This window comes from Mauremys reevesii, linkage group 12, assembly GCF_016161935.1.
Source record: "Mauremys reevesii isolate NIE-2019 linkage group 12, ASM1616193v1, whole genome shotgun sequence".
Classification (NCBI taxonomy): domain Eukaryota; kingdom Metazoa; phylum Chordata; order Testudines; family Geoemydidae; genus Mauremys; species Mauremys reevesii.
In genome coordinates, this window is record NC_052634.1 from 44550017 (window position 1) to 44562911 (window position 12895).

At 43.3% G+C, this 12895-nt stretch overlaps 1 protein-coding gene and 1 pseudogene across 1 annotated transcript; one reads left to right on the plus strand and one right to left on the minus strand.

Moving 5' to 3' along the window:
- Positions 1-12895, minus strand: part of LOC120375436 — a 648226-nt pseudogene that overhangs the window by 168894 nt on the left and 466437 nt on the right.
- LOC120375439 (zinc finger protein 345-like) lies at positions 9138-10160 on the plus strand (the record flags this gene model as incomplete). Its single annotated transcript, XM_039496072.1, has 2 exons — positions 9138-9945; positions 10030-10160. Coding segments are annotated over 2 exons (939 nt in total), but the record flags the coding sequence as incomplete, so codon positions are not given.

Sequence of the window (12895 nt, forward strand, 5' to 3'; positions counted from 1 at the left end):
ATTGTCCCAACTCCGGTCAGACAGCCCCCCGCACTGTTGAGGAGGATGGAAGGCCCAGGGAATGAGAGCAGTCAATGGGAGCAGAGGGAAAGCTTCTCATGGTTGGGACCCTCCTTCCAGATAGTGTTAGGGTAACCTCTTGCACTGAGGTTACCTCACCGGGGGAGGGAACTCCAGTCATTAAGAAATGGCAGCTGTTAGTAATGGGAGATTCGATCATTAGAAACAAGGATATCTGGGTTTGTGATGACCGGGAGAACCGTATGGTGACTTGCCTGCCTGGTGCCTAGGTTGCGGATTTCTCAAGGCATCTAGATAGATTTATGTGTAGTGCTGGGGAGGAGCCAGTGGTCATGGTACATGTAGATACCAATGACATAGGGAAAGGTAGGTGAGACGTCCTGGAGGCCAAATTTAATCTGCTAGGAAAGAGACTGAAATCCAGGATCTCTATGGTGGCATTCTCAGAAATGCTCCTAGTTCCACGCGCAGGGCCGGGTAGGCAGGCAGAGCTTCAGAGTCTCAATGCGTGGATGAGATGATGGTGTGGAGAGATGGGGTTTAGATTTATTAGGAACTGGGGAAACTTTGGTGATGGGGGAGCCTATACAGGAAGGATGGGCTCCACCTAAACCAAAGTGGATCCAGACTGCTGGCACTTAACCTTAAAAAGGTTGCAGAGCAGTTTTTAAACTAAGAGATGGGGGGAAAGCCAATGGCTGCAGAGGAGCACATGGATGGGACAGAGACTTCTCTTAGAGGAGAGTGTAGTGATAGAGATTTTTCTAGTTTTAGTCAGGAAGAGAGGCTGGAAGAGGATAAAGTAGGGGCCAGATCAGACGAGAAGCATTCACACACAAAAGAATCTAACACATCAGAAAAGGGCAGACAAATAAACAGTGACAAGTTTTTAAAGTGCGTGTACACAAATGCTAGAAGTGTAAATAATAAGATGGGTGAATTAGAGTGCCTCGTGTTAAAAGAGGATATTGACATAATAGGACATCACAGAAACCTGGTGGAATGAGGACAATCAATGGGACACAATCATTCCAGGGTACAAAATATATCGGAAGGTCAGAGCCAGGTCATACTCGGGGGATGGGGAGGGGAGTGGCACTGTATGTTAAAGAAAATGTAGACTCAAATGAAGTAAAAAATCTTAAATGAAACCGCATGTTCCATAGAATCTCTATGGATAGTAATTCCAAGCTCTAATAAGAATATAACAGTAGGGATCTATTATCGACCACCTGTCAAAGACAGTGATAGGATGAAATGCGAAGGGAGATTAGAGAGGTTATCAAAATAAAGAACTCCATAATAGTGGGAGATTTCAATTATCCCCATATTGAGTGGGTACGTCACTTCAGGACAAAACGCAGAGACAAAATTTCTCAATACTTTAAATGACTGTTTCTTAGAGCAGCTGGTACAAGAACCCGCAAGGAGAAGCAACTCTCCATTTAGTCCTGAATGGAGCGCAGGATCTTGTCCAAGTGGTAACTATAACAGGACCGCTTGGAAATAGTGATCATAATATAACAACATTTAACATTCCTATGGTGGGAAGAACAGCTTAACACTGTGGCATTTAATTTCAGAAAGGAGAACTATGCAAAAATGAGGGGGTTAGTTAAACAGAAATTAAATGGTACAGTGACTAGAGTGAAATCCCTGCAAGCTGCATGGACGCTTTTCAAAGACACAATATTAGAGGCCCAACTTAAATGTATACCCCAAATTAAAAAACACAAGAAAAGAACTAAGAAGAGCCACTGTGGCTTGGCTTAACCATGTAAAAGAAGCAGTGAGAGATAAAAGGCATCTTTTAAAAAGCGGAAGTGAAATCCTAGTGAGGTGTATATAGAAGGAGCATAAGTACTGCCAAATTAAGTGTAAAATGTAATAAGAAAAGTCAAAAAGGAGTTTGAGGAACAGCTAGCCAAAAACTCAGAAGGTAATAACAAAATGTTTTTTAATTACATCAAAAGCAGGAAGCTTGCTAAACAACCAGTGGGGCCCCTGGACGATTGAGGTACAAAAGGAGTCCTTAAAGACGATAAAGTCATTGCGGAGAAACTAAATGCATTCTTTGCTTCAGTCTTCATGGCTGAGGATGTTAGGGAGATTCCCAAACCTTTTGTGGGTGACAAATCTGAGGAATTGCCACTGATTGAAGTGTCACTAGAGGAGGTTTTGGAACTAATTGATAAGCTTAACTGTAACAAGTCACCAGAACCAGATGGTATTTACCGATGAGTTCTGAAGGAACTCAAATGTGAAATTGGGGAACTATTAGCTGTGGTTTGTAACCTGTCCTTTAAATCAGCTTCTGTACCCAATGACTGGAAGATTGCTAATGTAACGCCAATATTTAAAAAGGGCTGTAGAGGCGATCCTGGCAATTACAGACCGGTAAGTCTAATGTCTGTGCCAGGCAAATTAGTTGAAACAATAGTAAAGAATAAAATTGTCAGGCACATAGAAGAACAAAAATTGTTGGGCAAAAGTCAACATAGTTTCTGTAAAGGGAAATCATGTCTTACTAGCCTGTTAGAGTTCTTTGAAGGTGTCAACAAACGTGGACAAGGGGGATCCAGTGGACATAGTGTACTTAGATTTCCAGAAAGCCTTTGACAAGGTCTCTCACCAAAGGCTCTTACATAAATTAAGTTATTATGGGATAAGAGGGAAGATCTTTTCATGGATTGAGAACTAGTTAAAAGACAGGGAACAAAGGGTAGGAATAAATGGTAAATTTTCAGAATGAAGAGGAGTAACTAGTGTTGTTCCCCAAGGGTCAGTCCTAGGACCAATCCTATTCAACTTATTCATAAATGATCTGGAGAAAGGGGTAAACAGTGAGGTGGCAAAGTTTGCAGATGATACTAAACTGCTCAAGATAGTTAAGACCAAAGCAGACTGTGAAGAACTTCAAAAAGATCTCACAAAACTAAGTGACTGGGCAACAAAATGGCAAATGAAATTTAACGTGGATAAATGTAAAGTAATGCACATTGGAAAAACGACCCCAACTATACATACAATATGATGGGGGCAAATTTAGCTACAGCTGATCAGGAAAAAGATCTTTTTGTCATTGTGGATAGTTCTCTGAAGACATCCAGCAGTGTGCAGCGGAAGTCAAAAAAGCAAACAGGATGTTAGGAATTATTTAAAAAGGGATAGACAATAATACAGAGAATATCTTATTGCCCTTATATAAATCAATGGAAATAACTAATTTAGACCCCATCATTTTATATGTATATTTGGGATTATGTTTTCCAGTGGGCTGCAATATGTTATCCTGACATCTAGTAGTGCTGAGGTCCTGCATTCAGTAATATCCCTGCCCTTCCTCTCCCCTTTCTCCACTGAGCCCCACGCTTATGTTTCCAGTTGCCCCAGGACTCTCTCTTTGTCTCTGGACCTGTCTGTCAGCAAGAAGCAGAGCCAGGGAGACTTGCTCTCTCTCTGGAGACTTCGATTTCTGGGACATGGATTTACTTTCTATGTGTTTTAGGAGACTTTGAAATTGAGTGTCTGTGACATTAAGCACAGTACAATCTGGAGTGTTGAACAGCTGTTCCCTCAGTTCCCCAGGCTGGGGTGCCTTTTACACTGCTCTACTGTGAGAGCAGCCACTCCTGGGCAGGTAACACGCAGTCTCCAGCGTGTAACTCGCTCCCAGCTACACAGTTTTGAGTGCTGCTAGTCAGCAACTCCCGAATTACAGTACCCCACAGGAGAACCCCAGAAAATTCTCTGCTCCCAGACATCCCCCAGAAATGTGCATCTTGTCCTGTCCAGCACACTACTGAACAGTGGGAGCTCATATGAAATCTGTTATTTCATCAATGGAAAATGACATGCACCAGCCTTGTTATTCCAAATGGAGTTTCCAACACACTTTAATCCAACCACACTGGTTAGATAAAACAATAAACCAAGATTGTTAACTACTGAAAAAAAAAAAGATTTCCAGTGGCTACAAGTAATGAGGCATAAAAGTCAGAATTGTTTACAAAAGAAATGCAAGATAAAGCACAAACTAACGTCTAAGTTAACCAGCTAAAACGGATTTAAAACAAATGTTTCTCTCACCGTCTGCTGAGACAGGCTGGCTTTCCTTTCAGCCGGGAATCCCTCTAACCTGCCCCTGCTGCCCACATTCAGTTCTTCAGGAGTTGTCATGAGCAGAGGGAAGGGGAGGGGGAGAGAGAGAGAGAGTCTCATGCATTTTCCTCACATCTCTTTATAATTCAGTCCTTTGTACTAGAAACAAATCCAGTTCTCAGCTGAATCATGGAGACAGGCTGTCATAGATATGAGCTTCAAGTGGTCCCTGTGATGGAATGTAAATGTCTTCTTCACGCCTTCCCCCTCCTGGAGAATGGCTATTTGCCCAGCTTTTGCCTTGCTATCTCTGAGGAACTTAGGGTTAGGGTTGCAACTTTTTCAGTAATATCATACCGTAAAATCTCATAACTTTACATACAGTGTTGCTACACATTTTAAGGAGGATATTCAGTAGATTGTCTTCAAATGATACCTCACAAGCCATATAGTGATAAATGAAGGGGAGGGATCTCCCTTTTATAAACACCCAGACAGCCAGATTGCTGTAAAATCCTTGGTGGTGTGACTTCTCTGCTTGCTTTACCTGTAAAGGGTTAACAAGGCCATAGGTAAAAGAAAAGGAGTGGGCACCTGACCAAAAGAGCCAATGGAAAGACTAGAACTTTTTTAAATGGGACAGTAACTTTCCCTTTGTCTGTTGTTCTCCGGAGAAGGCGACACAGAGTAGCAATGCTGTGTGTGGCTTGAAGCAGGTTGGAAAATTCATCTTCCATCCCTAGAAGAAATGTTTTGGACAGGGAAGTTTAGACAAACACAATCAGATTTATATTTTTTATTTTGGCTTTTGGAGCTCCTCTGTGCTATCCCAGATGCTTTTTTTTGCTTCTAAGGGTACGTTTACACTTACCTTCCTGGTCGACGCGGTGAGTTCGACTTCTCGGAGTTCGAACTATCGCGTCTGATCCGGACACGATAGTTCAAACTCCGGAAGCGCCGCGGACGACTCCAGTACTCCACCACTGCAAACGGCGGTGGTGGAGTCGACGGGGGAGCCGCGGAGTTCGACCCCGCCGCGTCTGGACGGGTGAGTAGTTCGAATTAGGGTACTTCGAATTCAGCTACGCTATTTCCGTAGCTGAATTTGCGTACCCTAATTCGAACCCCCTTTTTAGTGTAGACCAGGCCTAAGCTTTAAGCTGAACCCCCAAGAAAGCTATTTTGGGTGCTTACAACAATTGTTTCTTTTAAGATCTAGCAAAAGCCTAAGTTCCAGATTTATTGTTTTCCTTTTCAATTTTAATAAAATTTACCTCTTTTAAGAACAGGGTTGGATTTTTGGTGTCCTAAGAGGTTTGTGCATGTTGTTTGATTAGCTGGTAGCCACAGCTAATGTCCTCTGTTTTCTTTCTCAGCTCTTTCCCGGAGGGGAGGTGAAAGGGCTTGAGGCTACCCCAGAGGCAAGAATTCTCAAGTGCTCCTTCCTGGGTCCAAGGGTTTGGGGTTTTTTTGCATTTGGGTGGTGGCAGCATTTACCAAGCCAAGGTCAGAGAAAAGCTGTAACTTTGGGGGTTTAATACAAGCCTGGTTAAAGGACAGGGAACAAAGGGTAGGAATTAATGGTAAATTCTCAGAATGGAGAGGGGTAACTAGTGGTGTTCCCCAAGGGTCAGTCCTAGGACCAATCCTATTTAATTTATTCATAAATGATCTGGAGAAAGGGGTAAACAGTGAGGTGGCAAAGTTTGCAGATGATACTAAACTGCTCAAGATAGTTAAGACCAAAGCAGATTGTGAAGAACTTCAAAAAGATCTCACAAAACTAAGTGATTGGGCAACAAAATGGCAAATGAAATTTAATGTGGATAAATGTAAAGTAATGCACATTGGGAAAAATAACCCCAACTATACATACAACATGATGGGGCTAATTTAGCTACAACAAGTCAGGAAAAGATCTTGGAGTAATCGTGGATAGTTCTCTGAAGATGTCCACGCAGTGTGCAGAGGCGGTCAAAAAAGCAAACAGGATGTTAGAAATAATTAAAAAGGGGATAGAGAATAAGACTGAGAATATATTATTGCCCTTATATAAATCCATGGTACGCCCACATCTTGAATACTGTGTACAGATGTGGTCTCCTCACCTCAAAAAGATATTCTAGCACTAGAAAAGGTTCAGAAGAGGGCAACTAAAATGATTAGGGGTTAGAGAGGGTCCCATATGAGGAAAGATTAAAGAGGCTAGGACTCTTCAGCTTGGAAAAGAGAAGACTAAGGGGGCATATGATAGAGGTATATAAAATCATGAGTGATGTTGAGAAAGTGGATAAGGAAAAGTTATTTACTTATTCCCATAATACAAGAACTAGGGGTCACCAAATGAAATTAATAGGCAGCAGGTTTAAGACAAATAAAAGGAAGTTCTTCTTCACCCAGCACACAGTCAGCTTGTGGAACTCCTTACCTGAGGAGGTTGTGAAGGCTAGGACTATAACAATGTTTAAAAGGGGACTGGATAAATTCATGGTGGCTAAGTCCATAAATGGCTATTAGCCAGGATGGGTAAGAATGGTGACCCTAGCCTCTGTTTGTCAGAGGATGGAGATGGATGGCAGGAGAGAGATTACTTGTAAAGCCTGTTAGGTTCACTCCCTTTGGGGCACCTGGCATTGGCCACTGTCGGTAGACAGATACTGGGCTAGATGGACCTTTGGTCTGACCCAGTACGGCCTTTCTTATGTTCTTATTAGAGTTGCACAAATTAATTTTTAGAATCCTGGCGGGCTCCCACTTTCTGCACTCGGAGTGACAGAGTGGAGATTCAGCCATGACACATACTATGAACAAAATTGATCATAATTTTCTAGAAGAGTGAACATAGGGGCACAGACTTGCACAGTGTCCGTCTGTGTGTTCCCAACATATATGTGGGTATTTCAATCCTTCACAAGCAAGGTGTTCGCATCTTCAAACACCTGGGGAACCAGTCCTGGGAATTCACTGGTTTATTAAGTGACACTCTATGGAATTGAGAGACATTTTATATTATTATTATTTTATTATAAATACCAATATGATGAAATTGCAATGAATCGTGCTAGATATGCCATGTAAGGTGTCAATGAAAATGTTATGATTTTCCAAGTTTGATAATCTTGTGTCTATCTTTGTATTGTGAGTTATAGATATGTAGGGTATATCTGTATTCCAGACTTGTGTAGTGTTTCTGAGTGACACCCCCAGACATATTGGCATCAGTGCTGCCCAGCCTGTTCGATGGCCCATCCGGGGTCATCAGCTGTACAATGAACCCATTGAAAGGATCAAGGGGAGACACCTATTGAGTCAGCAAGACATGCAGGGATATGCCTGTGTACTGAGACCTCCAAGGCTTTTCCATGCCATGTGCTGTGAAGCTTGTGTTTGGGACACAGGAAGTAGAAGCCACTTGGCAAAAGGAATATAAAGGGCAGCTGCATCATCTCCATTTTGTCTTTAGTCCCTCTTCCTACCTCTGGAGCAACTTCTCTACAAACTGAACCCTGGAACAAAGGACTGAATGATGTGGGGGGAGGGATAGCTCAGTGGTTTGAGCATTGACCTGCTAAACCCAGTATTGTGAGTTCAATCCTTGAGGGGGCCACTTAGGATCTGGGGCAAAAATCATTACCAGAGAGCCTTTCAAGCCAGAAACTCACCAATACTGCTAAGAACCAGATATATAGATTTCTGAATGTATCTGACTGTTTTCCCATTTTAACAACTTCCTTTTTCTTTCCTTCTTTTATAATAAACCTTTAGTTGAGATGCTTTCTTGCTTATAAACCTTTAGTTTAGATGCTAAGGATTGGCTGGCATCATAGTATTCTGGGTAAGATCCAAACCTATACAGACCTGGTAATGTGGCTGACTCTGGGGTCAGAAGAACACTTTGTTTATGTGATCAGAGTTTTTAAATAACTTCTCACTGTGCCGGACCTAGGTGCTGATTGGGAGTCAGAGAACTGGAATGCAGTAAAGGGGGCCGTGTGATGTCTTTTTTCAGTTTCTCGATAACCAGTGTGGGGGATCAGAAGCACACTTGGTGACTGATCGGTGAATTTAACTTCCGTGTTAACCACCAGTTTTGGGAGCATCTGCTCTCCTTTTCAGTCTGCCCTGATCTTGGCATTTTCAGTGTGGACTGCCCCAGGCACACTGGGTCACAGAAAGCACTGAAGTTAAATTAATAGTGTTTTTTATGACACAGTCATATGAAATCAGCTGAACTCCTTTGTTTTCTTTCATCTGAGCAGGGTTTCCAGTTTCCAAACCTCATATAATCTCCCATCTGGAACAAGGGGATGAGCCATGGGTCCCAGACCTCCAGGGTTCAGAGGAAAGAGAGATCCTGAGAGTTCCCTGCACAGGTGAGGAAAGATTAAACCAACTCAGAATCTGTAAGTGCCTGAAGGAAACATCTGGGATGCCCTACAAAGCCCTTGGAAGGTTTCTCAGTTCATTATTGTCCCTAGCAGGGGTCGTATCCTCAGGGTAAATATAGCTCATGGCTTCCTGTAGACACTAGCAGACACCAGGCAGTAGCTTCCTCCCTTTCCCCTGTGAGTTTGGATGGGATGTGAGGGCCGAATTGATCCCCTCCTCTCTCCTGTTTGGGGAAGAGTTTGGGGGAGTTCAGTTCCCGATTTTTATTTGACGTCTCTCCAGCACTTGTTTTGGTTTGGCCTTCCTTTCCATCCCTGTCTGAGGTTTCTGTCTCTATCACAGCAGGTGACGCAATGGTATGTGAGAAAGAGGAGCAGAATTCTCAGCAGGAAAATGTTGAGAAAGTGGCTAAACACAGAGAATTATCGCAAAGATCGAAAAGGAATGTGTCCTGGAGTCATGAGCAGGGAAAATCCTGTGAGATTCAGCACAGACCAGAAAGAGAGCAAGGAAACCAGCCAGAGGAGAAAATGGGTAAATTTATTTCCTGTCGGGGAACTCAGAAAAGCGTCAAGGAAACCACAACACAGCAGGAAGTCCTCATGGGAAAGAGGAAAAATACATGCACTGAGTGTGGAAAAACCTTCACTTACAGCTCAGCCCTTTCTGTTCATCAGAGAATCCACACAGGGGAGAGGCCCTATGAATGCAGTGAGTGTGGGAAAACCTTCACTTGCAGCTCAGCCCTTTCTAAACATCAGAGAATCCACACAGGGGAGAGGCAGCCCTATGAATGCAGTGAATGTGGGAAAAGCTTCATTAGCCGTTCAGGCCTTTCTAAACATCAGAGAATCCACACAGGGGAGAGGCCCTTTTATTGCAGTGAGTGTGGGAAAACCTTCACTTTCAGCTCAGCCCTTTCTATTCATCAGAGAATCCACACAGGGGAGAGGCCCTTTTATTGCAGTGAGTGTGGGAAAACCTTCACTTGCAGCTCAGCCCTTTCTAAACATCAGAGAATCCACACAGGGGAGAGGCAGCCCTATGAATGCAGTGAGTGTGGGAAAAGCTTCATTAGCCGTTCAGGCCTTTCTAAACATCAGAGAATCCACACAGGGGAGAGGCCCTATGAATGCCGTGAGTGTGGGAAAACCTTCAGTCGCAGTTCAGGCCTTTCTAAACATCAGAGAATCCACACAGGGGAGAGGCTCTTTGATTGCAGTGAGTGTGGGAAAACCTTCACTTGCAGCTCAGCCCTTTCTATTCATCAGAGAATCCACACAGGGGAGAGGCCCTTTTATTGCAGTGAGTGTGGAAAAACCTTCACTTGCAGCTCAGCCTTTTCTGTTCATCAGAGAATCCACACAGGGGAGAGGCCCTATGAATGTCATGAGTGTGGGAAAAGCTTTATTACCAGCTCACACCTTTCTAAACATCAGATAATCCACACAGGGAAGAGGCCCTATGAATGTCATGAGTGTGGGAAAACCTTCAATTACAGATCAATCCTTTCTCGACATCAGAGAATCCACACAGGGGAGAGGCCCTATGAATGCAGTGAGTGTGGGAAAACCTTTATTACCAGCTCAGACCTTATTAGGCATCAGAGAATCCACACAGGGAAGAGGCCCTATGAATGCAGTGAGTGTGGGAAAAACTTGACTAGCAGCTCAGGCCTTTCTAAACATCACAAAATCCACACCGGTGAGAGACCTTATAAATGCAGTGAGTGTGGGAAAACCTTCAATCACAGCTCACACCTTCTTACCCATCTCAGAATCCACACAGGTATGCAACCCAATGGAAGCAGTGAGTGTGGGAAAACCTTGTCTTGCCACTGAGACCATGTGAGCCATCAGAGAATCTGCAAGGGGGATCAACACCATAAAAACCTCTAGGGCTATCAATACTTTAATACTTTCCTGATTCCCACTTTTAAAAGCTGTTTGAAGCACCGATATCCCTCAGCTTGTCCAGATGAGTGAGTGGCCCATTTTTGCATTTTGCAGTTTGACCTCTTTGAGGTGGACTCATTTATCCTTTCTATCAACTCCATTCTCCCATAAGTAATTCTAGTGTGCCCTTCCTATCGGAAACCAGGGAGCGTCACATTTATACTATTCCTCCTATTGCAAAGTTATTGTTAGAGTCACCAGTGTTACAGATTGTATCATTGCCAGTTGTTCTCATGTTGTGCTGAAGAGCAGTTATCATGGGAACTTTTCATATTACATTTAAATGAAGAGCAGGGGCAGGAAAAAATTGTCATTTCAGCCTCTGTGATACTGGAAGGAGATGTAAAAAGCGACAGAGAGCCCTGTGGCACCTTATAGACTAAAATACGTACTGGAGCATAAGCAATATACAAAAACCTGTAGGAGAACACTTCAACCTCCCTGGACACACAATAGCAGACTTAAAAGTGCCATCCTGCAGCAAAAATACTTCAGGGCCAGACTTCAAAGAGAAACTGCTGAGCTTCAGTTCATTTGCAAATTTGACACCATCAGCTCAGGACTAAACAAAGACTGTCCCTGGCTAGCCAACTACAAAAGCAGTTTCTCCTCCCTTGGTGTTCACACCTCAACTGCTAGAAGAGGGGCCCATCCTCCCTGATTGAACTAACCTTGTTATCTCTAGCCTGATTCTTGCCTGCATATTTACACCTGCCCCTGGAAATTTCCGCTACATGCATCTGACGATGTGTGGATTCACCCACGAAAGCTCATGCACCCATATGTCTGTTAGTCTACAAGGTGCCACAGGACTCTTTGTCACATTTTGCAGATCCAGACTAAGGCCTGGTCTACACTTGTGTGTGTGTGTGGGGGGGGGGTGTCGAACGACCTTAGTTCGAACTTCTTACCTGTCCAGACGCCGCGGGATCAAAGTCCGCGGCTCCCCCATCGACTCCGCCACCACCGTTTGCGGTGGTGGAGTTCCGGAGTCGACGGGAGCACGTTCGGAGTTCGAACTATCGCATCTAGATTAGACGCGATAGTTCGAACTCCAAGAAGTCGAACACTACCCGTCGACCCGGCTGGTAAGTATAGATGTACCCTAACAGAGCTACTCCTCTGATACTTGGAAGGAGATGGGGTGACTCAGAGATTCCCTCCTTCCCCATCATGGCAGAACTGTTACCTTTTGTCTGAACCAGGCAGAGTTTATCGTCATCACATTCTACCCCTCCACTTCTCAAAGTGTCATGTGATGAAGAGTTCTCAGTTGTCTGTGCTTGGAGATGATGCTTTGACTTATTTAATCCTATGCCAGAGTTGCTATGACTGGTGAGAAAAGTATCAAAGACCAGGAAGGGGAATTCAAATGGATCCTAATCGCAGTGTGATCATTTCGAGTTTAAATCCCAGGTTCCATCTATTGGTAAAGCCAATTCTGGCAAGGTGGCTGTTTTTTCCCCCATTATGGCAATGCTAGGATACTAAACATGTTGTAAATAACATAACTGACTATTGAGACAGTTACTCACTGAAATATGTTTGAATGGTTCAGAGGAGAATGTGATGGGAGAATCTCTTGTCCTGATTCTAAATAATTAGATGTAATCTGCTCTGGAATTTCAGTTTACACGTTCATTGTCATGTATTTTATCTCTCTGTGATCTGGGTTTCTATCTTTCTTGATGGCTGTGTGGTCACACAATTAGATATTAGTTCAGCTCAGATTTATTGGAGAGTTTAAGACAAATGACCATTTGCTAAAGTCATCATTTCTCACTTCAGCTTTGCTTTTTCCCCATCCTTCCATGATGATATGGAGAAAGTTCAAGTTCAATTCTGTCAGTAAAAGAGAACTCTCCAATTTACTGGCCATGCTAACAAAGACACAGCAGTGATCTAAAATCTCCACTTGGAAATTGTGAACAACAGCAGACCCCCAACTAACTGAAGGAAGTGCATATGAGCACAGTGTAGTTCAATTGTTTAAATCAATATTGTCTCAGATGGCTATGTTGGCAGGAGAAGCTCTCCTGCTGATGTAGCGCTATTTACATAGGGGATTAGAGCTGTGTAACTATGTTGCTCAGCTATATCGATTTTTCACACCCCTGAGCAATAATTATACCGATAAATGTCTTTAGTGTAGCCCAGACAGTTTTCTCCTGTGTTGTCTGCATTTGTATCACTTCTCCCCTACTTCCTACTACTTTGAAAGATTTAAAGTGTGAAAAGAGAGGTATTTTTCCTCATGATGCTAACATTCCCACATAGGAGACCCCTTCCACCAACACGCCTGGCAGAGGAACCAGAGATATATGAACTCACAGAAGTGTTGGGACAAACCACAACTTGAGCCAAGGCTCAGTTGTTGGCAATGGGGATTAAAAGAAAACTAACATATGTGACCAGAATTTGTGATCTTT